A 15,402-nucleotide genomic window follows, 5' to 3' on the forward strand; every position below is an offset into this window, starting at 1 on the left:
AACACACCAGATGGCCTCCTTCTTTAGAGAATGCAATTTCCCTTCCCACATGGTTAAAGATGCCCTCCACTGCATCTCGCCCACATCCCGCACCTCCGCTCTCAGACCCTACCCCTCCAACCGTAACAAGGACAGAACGCTCCTGGTGCTCACCTTCCACCCTACCATCCTTCGCATAAACCAAATCATCCGACGACATTTCCGCCACCTCCAAAAAGACCCCACCACCAGGGATATACTTCCCTCTCCACCCCTTTCCGCCTTCGGCAAAGAGCATTCCTTCCGTGACTACCTGGTCAGGTCCACGCCCCCCAACAACCCACCCTCCCATTCTGGCACCCTCCTCTGCCACCGCAGGAATTGAAACTATTGTACTCTATGCTACTTTCTCCCCACCCCCACTCTCCTTTCATTTATCTCTCCACCCTTCAAGTATTCTGCCTCTATTCCTAATGAAGGGCTTTTGATTAGATTAGATTACCTACAGTGTGGAAACAGGCCCTTAGGCCCAACAAGTCCACCGACCCAGACCCATTCCCCTACATTTACCCCTTCACATAACACTACAGGCAATTTAGCATGGCTAATTCACCTAACCTGCACATTTTTGGACTGTGGGAGGAAACCGAAGCATCTGGAGGAAACCCACACAGACACAGGAAGAATGTGCAAATTCCACACAGACACTTGCCTGAGGCGGGAATTGAACCCAGGTCTCTGGCGCTGTGAGGCAGCAGTGCTAACCACTGTGCCACCATTGCCCGAAAAGTCGATTTTCCTGCTCCTCAGATGCTGCCTGAACTGCTGTGCTTTTCCAGCACCACTCTAATCCAGAACTAGAGGTTTAGGGTGAGAGGGGAAAGACGTAAAAGAGACCTACGGGCAACTTTTTCACGCAGAGGGTGGTACATGTATGGAATGAGCTGCCAGAGGAAGTGGTGGAGGCTGGCACAATTGCAACATTCAAAAGGCACTTGGACGGTTATATGAATAGGGAGGGTGTGGAGGATATGGGCCGGGTGTTGCCAGGTGGGCCTAGATTGGGTTGGGATATCTGGTCGGCATGGACCGAAGGGTCTGTTTCCATGTTGTACATCTCTATGACTCTGTAATTAATGATGATATTTTCAAGGCTTGACCCTGTGGTCAATTGCACTTTAGTTTACTAGCAATTGGTATATTACACATCTGCTGGACTGCATCTGCATCTTCACTCAGACACACAAGTGTCATCAGTTCAGTTCATAAATACACATGCATCCCTTCAGAAAACAGAGTAAACATTAAAAAATGGCCCAGAGATTTTCTGATTATTCAGATTCAACAGATACATCTTTGAAATGAGCAGGCTTAGCATTTGTTTTTTCTCTCTCATTTTGGCCCACCCTGCAAATTTAGGGGCACTATCCACAGTGTTGAAAAATTGTGTGTAGGAAGATAAATAGAGTATATTGTGAAAAAAAAGGCAAGAAATATAAACTTAGTGCAACGCCCTGCAAAGTAAATTCAATAAACAGAACAACAAACACAGAATGCTGGAGAAACTCAGCCAGTCTGGCAGTACCTGTGCAGAGAGAAACAGAAACAAATCCTCAGGCCTGGCCACAACGCCTCCTCAGAATAAAACATAATATTCTTTGGGGGCTGAGAGACCTTTCTCCTTGTAAGATAATCTTTTAAATAGTAAGGGAATCAAAGGTTATGGTGAAAATACAGGGAAGTGGAGTGAAAGAGGAACAGATCACGCATGATCTAATTGAATGGAGGACCAGACTCGACAGGAGCAGAATTAGGCAATTTGGTCCAAGTTGTATGATTTTAACTTTTCCAGTCAAATTTTATATTGCTTTAACTTGTGGTATATCAGATGTTGCTAGAAATCTTACCTCAAACTTAAACCATTCTGAATTCCACTGGGGGTTGAGTGATTTCGGGAACACATCAGTCTTAAATGTTGTATTACCAAATTTTACCTGCAAAAAAAATAAAATGGTTACAGGGAGTATTACAATTCTTTTAACCCTTTTTGTCAAACATTTTCTTTAATCAGTGCAGGAGGAAGATTTGGAACACAGCTTTATCCTTAGGCACTAATGTTCCATCCACACTCTGACATAAACTGCTTACAATTGAACTCCTCATGCCTTCTTCAGAACTTTCCTCAAGCTCAAAATGACCTGAAAAATTTTACAATCAACAAAGTACATTAAAATTCTTGTGATGTAAAGAGTTGCAGAACAAATTTGCATACAGCTTGGTCTCTCAAACATTATAAATGACCATCAAAATTTGCTTTTCCTTATTTTGGTCAGGGACAATGGAAGAACACTGGCTTACTCCATATTTGCATCTAAAGGAAAAAAAAACAAACTTTCATTCATATCACACTTTCACAGACAAAAGTTATGATGTCGAGTCACATTTAGAGATATTAAGGCAAATGGACAAGAGTTCCATCAAAGATGTAGGTTTTAAGGAACATCTGAGGAAGAAAGGTTCAGAAAATCAAGAGTGGATTTCCAGAGTGCAGGATCTTGTCAAACTGAGGGGGTAGCCACCCACAGTGAAGTGATTCAGAGGAGATGTGCAAGTGGCTAAAATTGGAAGAGCATCGTGATTCCAGATGGTTGTAGAACTGGAGAATGTCACAGTTATAAAGGATAGGGAAGCAAAAGAGGCATTTGAAAACCAGGGATTTGAATGTTAACGTTGAGTTGCTGCCAGACTAGGTGCCAAAACTCATTGACAGCATAAGCAATGATTGAATGGGACTTAGGATTAGGGTTATAAAGCCTTTTATCTTGTCAAGTTTAAGGAGGTTAAAAGGTATAAAAAGTTAGTATGCAGAGTGAAGTAATAGTGTTATGGACTAGACCATACTACTCAAAACATTCTTAAGCAGGCAGCATTAGATCTAACTTTGCAATTTGTTTTGGTAAAGTGTCCAGTGAAAATTACCTGGAGTAAAATAGCTAGGTTGACTTTAAAACGACAAAAAATGTATTCACAAAATTACACGATGAAACACAAAGAACGGAATAAAGAACCCCTGTAGAACTCAGCCTATCTAGCTAGACTTAATTATGCTGTTCCAAATATGCACAACAATCCTAACAAGCAAACTTCCTTTAAAAACCTGTAGGCATAGAACACATGCTTACAGGTTGAAGTTGAAAGGCAGAAAGAGAGTGTGAGCACACAGCTCCCTGTTGAACTTCCCAGTTCAAAACCTGAACTAAAAACAGCTCAGCTAAAGAGCTGACCACTCCCCTTTCATTATACAGGTCACTTCTAAAACATGACCACTTTGACCTGAAGTCTCATCTGTTTACATATAAACAAAAGGCCTCTCAAAATCCTTTTCATCTCCGTACTAAACCAGACTGATTGCAGCCCAGCCCGTTTTATTGCCCCTCTGAAAATATCAAGGACAGAGTCTCCTTGAGCCAAGGAGCAGCTTCTAGAAATAGAAGGGACTAGCTTTGTGACAATAGTCAAGTCTAGGTTAAACAAAATAGATTTTCAGCAGCTGATTGAGTGGAGGCTGTGAATGTGCCTCAGATATATGCTAAGAAATTAGTCATGGAATCAAACATGACATCAAAGTTGTGAATGGTGTTCCTCAACATCAGACACTTACTAAGGAGTCAGCAACAAGAGCACATAGTTAGTGCTAGTACCAAAGAACATGAATTCCCTCTGGAAGAAATCTCAAAACAGGATGTCAGATAAACAATTTAGTATGTGGAGGAGTTATAGAGTCAAAGAGGTGTGCAGCATAGAAACAGACTCTTCAGTCCAACTCGACCATTACCAGATATCCTAAATAAATCCAGTCTCATTTGCCAGCATTTGGCCTATATCCCTCTAAATCCTTCCTAATAATATACCCATCCAAATGCCTTTTAAATATTGTAATCATACCAGCTTCCACCACTTCCTTTGGCAGCCCATTCCATCCACGCACCACCCTCTGTGTAAAACTTTGCCCCTTACATCCCTTTTAAATCTTTCCCCTCTCACCTTAAAGCTATGTCCTCTAGTTTTAGACTCCCCCACCCAGGGAAATTTACTCTATCCATGCCCCTCATGATTTTATTAACCTCTCAGCCTCTGACGCTCTAGGGAAACTAGCCCCAAGCTACTCAGCCTCTCCATACAGCTCACACCCTCCAACTCTGGCAACACCCTTGTAAATCTTTTCTGAACCCTTTCAAGTTTCACAACATCCTGCCTTTAGCAGGGAGGCCAGAATTGAACATAATATTCCAAATTTGGCCCAACCAATACCCAAAACAGCCGCAACAGGACTTCCCAACTCCTATACTCAATGCTCTGACCAATAAAGGGAAATTTACCAAATGCCTTCTTCACTACCCGACCTACCTGCGACTCCAATTTCAAGGAACTATGAACCTCCAAGGTCTCTTTGTTCAGCAACGCTCCTCAGGACCTTACTATTATAAGTTCTGCCTTGATTTGCCTTTCCAAAATGCAGCATATCACAATTATTGAAATTAAACTCCATCTGTCATTCCTCGGCCCATCGGCCCATCTGATCAAGGTCTAGTTGTACTCTGAGGCAACCGTCTTCACACCTCCAATTTTGGTGTCATCTGCAAACTTACGAACATTACCTCCTGTATTTACATCCAAATCATTTATATAAATGACCAAAAGCAGTGGACCCAGCACTGATCCTTGTGGCACACCGTTGGCCACAGACCTCCAGTCCGAAAAGCAACCCTCCACCACCACCCTCTGTCTCCTATCTTCAAGCCAGTTCTGTATGCAAATGGTTACTTCTCCCTGTATTCCACGAGATCTAACTTTGCTCACCAGCCTACCGTGAAGAACTTTGTCAAACACCTTACTGAAGTCCATATAGATCACATCCACTACTCTGCCCTTATCAATCCTCTCCATGACTTTTTCAAAAAACTTTATCAAGTCAGTGAGACACTATTTTCCCATGCATAATGCTACATTGACTATCCTCAATCAGTCCTGATCTTTCCAAATACATGTAAATCCTGACCCTCGGGCTTCCTTCCAACAATTTGCCCACCATCAATGTCAGGCTCATCGGTCTAAAGTTCCCTGGCTCTTCCTTACTGTCTTTTTTAAATAACGGCACCATGTTCTCCAACCTCCAGTCTTCCGGCACCGCACCTGTGACTATCGATGATACAAATATCTCAGCAAGGAGCCCAGCAATCACTTCCCTAGCTTGCCACAGAATTCTAGGATTCGGCTTACCAGATCCCACCTTTATATGTTTTAAGACATCCAGCACCACCTCTTCTGTAATGTGGGCATTTTTCAACATGTCGCTATTTACTTCTCCATGTTCTACATCGTCCATACCTTCTCCACAGTAAACACTGATGCAAAATACTTGATTAGTATATCCCCATTCTCCTGCAGCTCCACATTTAGATAGCTCTATTCTCTCCCTAGTTATCCTTTTGTCCTTAAAATATTTGTAGAATCACTTTGGATTCTCCTTTATAATATTTGCCAAAGTTATCTCCTATCCCTTTTTTGCCAAAGCTATCTCACACTCCTTTCTGCTCTCCTGATTTCCCTCTTAAGTATACTCCTACTGCCTTTCTCTTCTAAGAATTCACTCTATCTCTGCTCGATACCAGGCATATGTTTCCTTCTTTTTCTTGACCAAAACCTCAATTTCTTTAGTCATCCAGCATTCCCTACACCTAACAGCCTTGACTTTCATGCAGCATCCAACGAGCAGCGAAATCAACGTTTCGGGCAAAAGCCCTTCATCAGGAATAAAGGCAGTGAGCCTGAAGCATGGAGAGATAAGCTAGAGGAGGGTGGGGGTGGGGAGAAAGTAGCATAGAGTACAATGGGTGAGTGGGGGAGGGGATGAAGGTGATAGGTCAAGGAGGAGAGGGTGGAGTGGATAGGTAGAAAAGAAGATAGGCAGGTCGGACAAGTCAAGGAGACAGTAACTGAGCTGGAAGTTTGAAACTAGGATGAGGTGGGGGAAGGGGAAATGAGGAAGCTGTTGAAGTCCACATTGATGCCCTGGGGTTGAAGTGTTCCGAGGCGGAAGATGAGGCGTTCTTCCTCCAGGCGTCGGGTGGTGAGGGAGCGGCGGTGAAGGAGGCCCAGGAACTCCATGTCCTCGGCAGAGTGGGAGGGGGAGTTGAAATGTTGGGCCACGGGGCGGTTTGGTTGATTGGTGCGGGTGTCTTGGAGATGTTCCCTAAAGCGCTCTGCTAGGAGGCGCCCAGTCTCCCCAATGTAGAGGAGACCACATCGGGAGCAACGGATACAATAAATGATATTGGTGGATGTGCAGGTGAAACTTTGATGGATGTGGAAGGCTCCTTTAGGGCCTTGGATAGAGGTGAGGGAGGTGGTGTGGGCACAGGTTTTACAGTTCCTGCGGTGGCAGGGGAAAGTGCCAGAATGGGAGGGTGGGTCGTAGGGGGGTGTGGACCTGACCAGGTAGTCACGGAGGGAACGGTCTTTGCGGAAGGCGGAAAGGGGTGGGGAGGGAAATATATCCCTAGCTTCCTCATTTCCCCTTCCCCCACCTCATCCTAGTTTCAAACTTCCAGCTCAGTTACTGTCTCCTTGACTTGTCCGACCTGCCTATCTTCTTTTCTACCTATCCACTCCACCCTCTCCTCCCTGACCTATCACCTTCATCCCCTCCCCCACTCACCCATTGTACTCTATGCTACTCTCTCCCCACCCCCACCCTCCTCTAGCTTATCTCTCCACGCTTCAGGCTCACTGCCTTTATTCCTGAAGGGCTTTTGCCTGAAATGTTGATTTCGCTGCTCGTTGGATGCTGCCTGAACTGCTGTGCTCTTCCAGCACCACTAATCCAGTATTTGGTTTTCAGCATCTGCAGTCATTGTTTTTACCTTTCAGCCTTGACTTTCACCCTAACAGGAACATACTGTCTCTGGACTCTTATTATCTCATTTTTGAAGGTTTCCCAATTTCTCGCCATCCTTTAACCTGCGAACATCCACTCCCAATCAACTTTTGAGAGTTCTTGCCTAATATCGTCAAATTGGTCTTCCTCCAGTTTAGAACTTAACTTTTAGATTTGGTCTATCTTTTTCCATCACGATTTTAAAACTAATAGAATTATAGTTACAAATCCAAAGTGCTTCCCCCACTGACAACTCAGTCACCTGCCCTGTCTTATTTCCCAAAAGCAGATTAAGTTTTGCACCTTCTCTAATAGGTGCATCCACATACTCAATCAGATCATTTTCTTGTACACACTTAAATTCCTCTCCATTTAAACCCTTAACACTACAGCAGCCTCAGTCTATGTTTGGAAAATTAAAACCTGCTACCAATTGCAACATTTAAAAGGCATCTGGGTGGGTATATGAATAGGAAGGGTTTGGAGGGATATGGACCGGGTGCTGGCAAGTGGGATTAGATTAGGTTGGGATATGTGGTCAGCGTGGACGGAGTTGGACCGAAGGGTCTTTCCACACTGTATATCTCGATGACTTTATGATAACCATCCTATTATTCTTACAGATAACCGAGATCTCCTTACAAATTTGTGTGAGAGCATATCTGAGCAGGTTGATCTGGGTGGCATAAGTGTACATTTGTAAATAGATGGTGTCACCAAGATCAGCATGAAGACGGGAAACAGGTGGTCAGTACGGACAGATCCTGATGGAGTCCAGAGTTAATGGTGTGGGAATGGGTAGAGAAGTCTTTGCAAATGATTCTCAGATCACAATGGGAGAGACAAAAATTAGAATCAGTTGAGGCATTCCCCCACAATTGGATGACAGGTGAGATGCATTGGAGGGGGAACGTTGTGTCAACCATATCCAAGACCGAGTAAAACAAAGCATAGTCCAGCATAGTGACAGTCAGATAGGATTACCAGTATGCTTTTGAATATTGTGGCAGGATGGAAAAACGATTATGGAGATTTTCAGGAAAGAAAGGCGAGGATTTGGGAGGCTACAGTACATTTCTGGACTTTCGAAAGGAAAGCATAGTTAGAGATGGGCCTGTAGTTTGCAGGGTTAGAGGGATCAAGATTTTCTTTTGTTTAGGAGAACATAATCTGTCATATAGATTCAAATTACTTACACATGACACTTTATATATCTTTGAAGTCACACAATGGATTTACACTCATGTAATGTGGTGTAATCAGGCACATATATATTGCATTGCTTAAAAGTTCAAGGACGTTTTCTGGTATCATATCTCTATGATCTTCTAATTGCCATCCATCTATGAAATTTCCTGTCCAAAAGATTTCCCACAAAACTGGATCAGCTCAACTCTGAAAATACAAGCATCATCTAAATGTACTGACTCACAGGGTCTTGGTATATTGTTTGCAAATTAAATATGTGCAATAAAAGACAGTAACTATTCTAGTCTTTTACCATAATTTGAGTGTTTCTTCCTACTTCCTCCCACTAAGGATTGATTTATGTTTTCTTTGGACCCTGATTCTTTATGCTCACTTACACCTATTTTAATTTCAAGCAAACAAAAATATTGCCTGCATTGCAGAAAATAATAAACTGAATGGAGAACAGTTAAGGGATTTTGGGATACAGGTGTACCAGTGATTAGAAGCAGCATCATAGTTTCATTTGCTTTGCTGACCTAAGAAAGCATTGGCATTGATTTCTAGGTATAGAACTCAAAAAAAAGTACTGTAATTAAATGAAGCGATATTATGTTACTTATAATACCAATGTCAGGCCATTTTTAGAGTACAATGATGTCCCACCATTCTCAGGGGATTACCTCTCAGAGAATCTTGCAGTCAGTGATTTTCACAAATGCACACACAATACGGTACACATGCGCACATTTATGCCCAGAAGACCACAGGTGAGCAAAGGTTGGAGTACAGTGAGCAAAAAGGTATTCACAGTAAATATTGCATAGACAAGCAAATTCCTGAGACTTAGCATGACAGTGACAGGATTTCACTGTGCAGCACGAAAAGTGAGAGTTTGCAGATAGTGTGGAAGATTGTACCAGTTGGGGTTTCTGAGCTTTGAAAACAGAAAACATAAAAGCATCTTAACAGAGGTCTTTAAAATCATGAATGGTTTGGGAAAGGACAGATGCAAACAGAATGTCCTAATTTGAGGTACATCTAAATCTAAATGCAAGGTAGTTAAAAATAAACTCAAAAAACTTGAAATTTCTTTTCTCAACAGTTAGAATATAGCTCAACAACACAGGAAAAATTAAGGCAATAGAAAGAAACTTGATGAGTACACGAGAGAAAACTGAACAAAAAGGTATGTGGAAAGAGTGAGATGTGGTTAATGGAATGGGATGAAACCTGTGTGGAACATAAACATCGACACAAATTTGTTGAGCTGTGCAGCTTGATAATGTGCAGGAAATTCTACGTTAACATTCTAATGAAGTTGTGAAGATACTTGGGCAAAACTTGACACTGGCAATATTGGGCACAGTTCAGGTCAAACTCCTGGGAAATGTACAAGGAATAAACTCCAGGACCTTTTGCACTTTTACAGTAGTGCCATGAGAACTTTCACACCCAGAGGAGATGGCAAGGACTTTGATCCAACATCTCAATTTAAAATATAGCCTCTCCAACAGTGCAGCACTCTCTCAGCACTGCACTGGAATGTTGTCAAGACCTCCTGACTAGAGACGAACATAAGACCAACTGACCCATGGCCAACATCTTGCTGATGGGCTTCTTGCTCAGCTCACAGAAGACAATTCAATGCTCTACAGCCTGTTTGCTCTTTGAGCTGTCTGTGGGTTACGTTGTTTCCTTTCCCTTTCTCAGTGCTACACTCTCTATTTTGTGCAACTGATGTTCACCTATTAACAAGTGCTATGGTGGAAGACAACCAATTCACCACATTAACGACCACATCTCATCATATAACTCCTCACTTCGCAGCTTGGTGCACTGGTAAATTCTGATCACGATAAGAAATTTTATGTAATTTGTACAAACCTCGACAAATGCATCCGTTAGGTCACTGGCCCTGTCCATAACTGGCAGGTGACGGCCAGCCACAATTCTGACTTTCAGCTTCCCTGGCATTGTTGGTCTTTACTGCAAGAAAATAAAGACAGGTTATTTAACTGTATTAGTGGATCTACCCTCAAGTACAAGTTTTAACTTCAAAATCACCAAGAGAGGTACATAATCAGAGCATTAATTCAAAATCTTAATCTTGCTATCACTGGGTTAAGACCAACAAACTCTCTCAAACAGAAGCATTTGACAGAATGGGGTCAGTCACTGCAGTTCTCAATAACTGTTATTTCTGATCTTATTTTACTTCATTGGCTTATGGGGAATATATTTATTGTATGCCACTTTTAAAATCGGAAATACGAGTTGTACATAAAACATTATTTTATTTACTTCAAGACAAACTTTAATTTATTACGTACATCTTATTGTGTGCATTTCCTAACCTTCAATGAAAACAGCTAACACAAAAGTGAAGTTTGAGTGCATCATCCACAGAAGAAAAATAAAATTCAGATGTTTGGCACTAGTTAGGTGAAGTACTTGACAAAAATATTTTACCTTTCTATTTCATGATTTCCTGGATACTTGGCCTCCAAATGCCTGATTTAAATTCAAAGCCTCCAATATTTGCTGCATGCAAACCGGGCATTAATAATCCTTGTTAGTGCCTCATGGTTCATGCAAAACATTTCAATGTGCAATGCAAGAGAGGTGGGGAGGGGGGGGGGGGGGGGGGGGGGGAGAAGGGGGCGGCAGTGGTAGTAAGCAATTATATATGACAAAGAGAATTAGAGACTTGTAAAAGAAGCAGAATTGTACATGCAAAATGAAGTTAAAAAGCATAGAATTCTAGTCTGCAGGGATAGTGTAGTTGAAGACAATGTCACAGAAGGTGAAATTGAAAGGTGATGGAACATGCAGGCCAAATCAGGCCAACAGGATGAAGTAGGTTGCAAAGATAAGGTGGAGTGAGGCTTGAAAGGACTGGAATCTAGAACAGAGATTTTGAAACCAATTGACATTTGAAAACTAATCATCTGCAGCAGAACGAGACAGCAAAATAGTTTTGGGTTTCAGCATGAATATAGGGAAGGAGTTGGTGTAGGTGGTTGATATTAGCAAAGATGGATGTCAGCAATCTCTGCAATGATCTGGATATAAAGGCCACCAATGATGAACACTCCCTCAATCAGTTTTAAATGAGCAGTCAAATTTGGAAATGAAAGCAATGACCAAGGTGCAAAGTTTCAGTTAAGAGCAAATTGGTTTCTGTCTTGTCGATACTAAGCTAACCTGATGGTATAGTCAAGATCTTTTTATTAGACCGTGTGACATGAGGCTTGGATCAAGGGCGATAGCAGACGTTGGATGCCTTGAAAGCATTTTTAAAAACAGTCCAACCTATGTTGTGTGATTTTTAATTTTGTCCACCCCAGTCCAACACTGGCACATCTTCACCTTGAAAGCATTTGGCAAAGGATCCAATTCTTGCACTTGTTGCTAAAGGGTAGCACATAGATAAGAAAGATGAGGCAAGTACATCATGCTGTACAATCTTAAGATTTATAACAATGTTTACCACATTTAAAAATTGTTTATTAATAGCAAGAGAACAGGTCTGCTCTACACCGTCTTTATAACAGCTGGATTTTAAAATTAGTTAGGATATTATCAGTCTAGCACTAAATGTGGAACTTCATTAATACAAAATTAGGTGGTTACAAGTAAGTGACTGTTTTCAATGATATGCTAAGAGAGAGAGAGTGTGGATGATCCATGAAGTTACTGGCACAGAAACAGATAACAATCTGAAGTTATAATGGAGATGGGGTACAAGAGATAGTGTGAAAAATGACAGTTGCTGTGCCAGGTAGACAACAGTCTCTCGTGCTGTTCACTTACACGCTCCAGCTTAAGAATAAATAAGCAGGTTACTTTGCATTCATCATTAAACTGGTGACATGACAGTGTGTTGATTTGAGGTTAGTATTCAAAGTATTTGGCTCAATCATGAAAATTAACATACAAGACAAAAGCATTTTAAATCATTGATTTCTTACTGTATCATTGAGGTTTTTGAATACTGTTGATAAGGAATAGATCTGCAAACGAATGTGGAACCAGCAGGGGGAAAATAATTGTATAATTGCTTAAAAATGTCTTTTGCTTTGCTAAGATTTTTTTTCTACACAGCATAATATAATTGGATGATTTAGCTCACTCTACGGAACCATGTAATGGTTATAGTCTACGTTATTCACAAGAGGCATGTTGACATATCAATTTACCACGATAAATGGCAACAGAATACAAATCAAATGTGACACTTATGGAAAGATCTGATTTCTGATACACAATTATGGCACTTAGATTAGGACTATAACTGCATGGAAGATAGATCTCATGTCCCAAATGTTCAGGGAACAAACCAGGCACACAACTGACAGGTAGGTCAGCTGGAAAGGTGGCTTGTTTTCAGCACCTGTCTCAACTTGTATCGGTTCACAAAATTCCAAGTAAGTGTCTTCATTTTTGCTGTTTGATCCTGTTTTCTATTTTGATATGGGATCACATACATCTGCCAGATTTGAGGACTGCATGTGCTACATTAATAAATTGCAGAATCTTTAGAGGTTGCAAGTTGGAAGCATAAACTGGGATGGTTATATACATTTTTTAAAATTGTGGTGTGAAAATACTTTAAGGTACTGAAAAATCTATTCTAGTGCATTTGCAGCCTCTCTCTGCTGGCTTACCTGCTGTTTCTCTGCCATCCATCTGTGAAGTGCCTGATTTATCAAAGATGTCAGTTGATTCCGAATATTATTAATTGTTAAGAAACGTGAACCTATGACTGACTGAGTAGAAACAATTGCCAAGTTTTAATATTCTCCATTTTCAATTTCTTCACTGAATTATAATAATTTTTTCAGTGGAATGAACAAGTCCTGTTAACTAGGAACAAAAGAAATTCTTGCAACAAGTGTAAAATTACTGTTCATGCTTCCAATCCAACAGATTTTCAGTCAACTTGCCCTGCGCCTGCCTTTTTATTAATTAAAGCAGGTTAAGTACTTTACGTAAAATAGCTTTATCCTCAACAATCAGAAATGTTCTGTCCTGTAGATGTATCGATAACATTACAAATGTGAACACAGTTAATTTCCTTCAAAACTAGATTCCATCTACTTCAATGCACCCACATATATTTCAGCACCACTGTTGTTGCATAAAAACAAACAAGAACTCAAAGGCAACAATAAACATAAAAACAAGACTTTTACATCAACTCTGCAGAATGAAATGCACAACACAACAAGGCTGTGCATTTGAATTGAGCTCTTAAAACAAGCCATGGATACCAACGAAAATACTATGGATATGTCAAAATTTGCCAGGATTTGGTGCCATTGAGGAAATGAAAGACACAAGGGATCATCTCCTTCATTACCCTGGACTCTTCACATCCCTGGACATTCAAACGAGAGGCTAAACATTTTTTAAAACCTTGAAAAGCCACAGAGTTGAGATGTCTGGAGACAGCCAGCACCCATGAGATTATGATCACATTTTAATTATATTCCAATGCATAATGCGGAAAAAACCTAAGGAAACCAGTTCATTTTGTTTTGTGTATATCAAACCTAACCACTGATACTTCTTGCACTCAGTTTTGCTAAACACTGAAATAGTCAATTAATTTTGTCAAAGTGGGCATGCCTGAGAATGCAAGAACAAGAAGTAATTTTGAAATTAGATTCAGGAGTGAAATCATGAAGCATTCCTCCAACAGAGACAGCTGAAAACCAGAACTCATCTCCCCATAAAGACCAGGTGATATCAAGAAATGTTGTGCAAAGGTTGATAAATGGGTTAAGTGTGCACATCATCAATAATTTGACTGAATGCTGCAGTATGTGAGACAGACTGAGGGTCTCTTCTTGTGCCTTTCCAATATTATTGCCCAACTTGTTTTGCACTCAGTTTAGGCAATAGCTAGACATAAAGAATATTCCATCATATGAAGGATTTTTACAACCGTATGCTTCAAGTCACAATTGACTTTTAAAATGCCTTTGTTATTGCAGTGTAAGAAGCCTGGCAGCTAACTTGCTCACAAGAAAGTCTGACAAGGACTAAAGCAATAAACAACCAGGTGATTGCTTTTAATAGCGTTAGTGGAAGGTAATCCATTGGCCAAGGTCAGCAAGGACTGCCCTGATCTTCAAAACAGTGCCAAGGAACTGAACTGTAAACAAATGCATTGAAAATTAAGGAAAGGGATGAAGGTAAAGGAAATTTGGCCAGTATAGGAAAGGCCATGCTTTGCAACATGAAGAATCCATTAATCCCGTGGGGCGAGGGAGTGACAGGAAGATCTCAGAGTCTGTTTCTGAGAAACACACTGATCTCTTCTTTCAGCACAGAAAGCAGGATGGAAGATGTGGGCTGTACTAAACTTGATGGGAGAAGGTTAGGCATGTTGATAGCTCAGCACTGCTGTAAACACAAATGCAAAGTCACATTTTATAGTTCCAAGTGGCGATAGCTAACAGGTGATCCCTGATCACCGACAAGATTGTAGAATAGTGGTTTTCCAAAGAATAATGGTTAGATACTTGGAAGAGAAAAAGCAACATTACAATCATAGGAGGCCATGATATGGAGGTGCCAGTGCTGGACCAGGGTGCAAAGAGTTAAAAATCACACAACACCAGGTTACAGTCCAACAGGTTGATTTGAAAGTTCGTCGTTTCAATTGGATTCTAAGCTGGTGTTGTGTGATTCTTAACTTAATGACACGAGAGAGGAGCCTGGGGAGCAGAGATTAACTGGAAGAGATTGTGCATGTTCGAGGGGCCAGCTCTGTGCTGAGCAGTTGTGGTACACGGGGAGGCTGCAGCGGGGTTTATCATCCTGCAGCAGCTGGGGTCAGACAGTAACCGTCAGGATGAAGGGTGGTGAAGATACCACTCGCACAAGACGCTCAGGGAGACAAGACCCAGTGCCGCCCTCTCTGTATCTGTCTGTCTGTGTGTGTGTGTGTGTGTCCCTCTCTGTCCCTACACCCAATCCGCCGCGGGAAGGAGAAGGAGTACGAACCTCGAGGCCTCGGCATCTGGCCCAGCGGACCCAGCATCCCTCAAAGCCCCGCCATCCGCCTCTTGGCCCCATCACCCGGGGCCGGGCCGAGCCGAGCCCCTCCCCCGCTGGGCCTCACCGATCACCGACCGAACAACCGGGGGCCCTTCACACTCCCCGCTCTGCTACCGCGGCTCCTCGGGAGGGGAGGGTTCCTTCTGAAAACACAAGTAAATAAAGTCCGGAGAGCTACGACCCCCTCCCCCGCCTCTGCCTTCCAGCCGCCGCCCCCCTCCAACGAT

At 41.9% G+C, this 15,402-nt stretch overlaps 1 protein-coding gene across 12 annotated transcripts in view; it reads right to left on the minus strand.

Moving 5' to 3' along the window:
* c2cd5 (C2 calcium dependent domain containing 5) overlaps positions 1-15,402 on the minus strand; it is a 126,551-nt gene extending 111,149 nt beyond the window's left edge. For 6 of the 12 annotated variants that reach the window (XM_072562276.1, XM_072562284.1, XM_072562279.1 and 3 more), the window contains exons 1-3: positions 15,122-15,401; positions 9,992-10,093; positions 1,887-1,973 (exon numbers count right to left, since the gene is read on the minus strand). In XM_072562276.1, the coding sequence (XP_072418377.1) occupies positions 1,887-1,973; positions 9,992-10,081 (177 nt within the window). In that variant the 5' untranslated portion in view covers positions 10,082-10,093; positions 15,122-15,401. Of the gene's footprint in view, positions 1-1,886; positions 1,974-9,991; positions 10,094-15,121 lie in introns of all 12 variants that reach the window. The other 6 variants (XR_011955273.1, XM_072562282.1, XM_072562275.1 and 3 more) reach the window with 2 other exon arrangements.

This window comes from Chiloscyllium punctatum, chromosome 44 (assembly GCF_047496795.1).
Source record: "Chiloscyllium punctatum isolate Juve2018m chromosome 44, sChiPun1.3, whole genome shotgun sequence".
Lineage (NCBI taxonomy): Eukaryota > Metazoa > Chordata > Chondrichthyes > Orectolobiformes > Hemiscylliidae > Chiloscyllium > Chiloscyllium punctatum.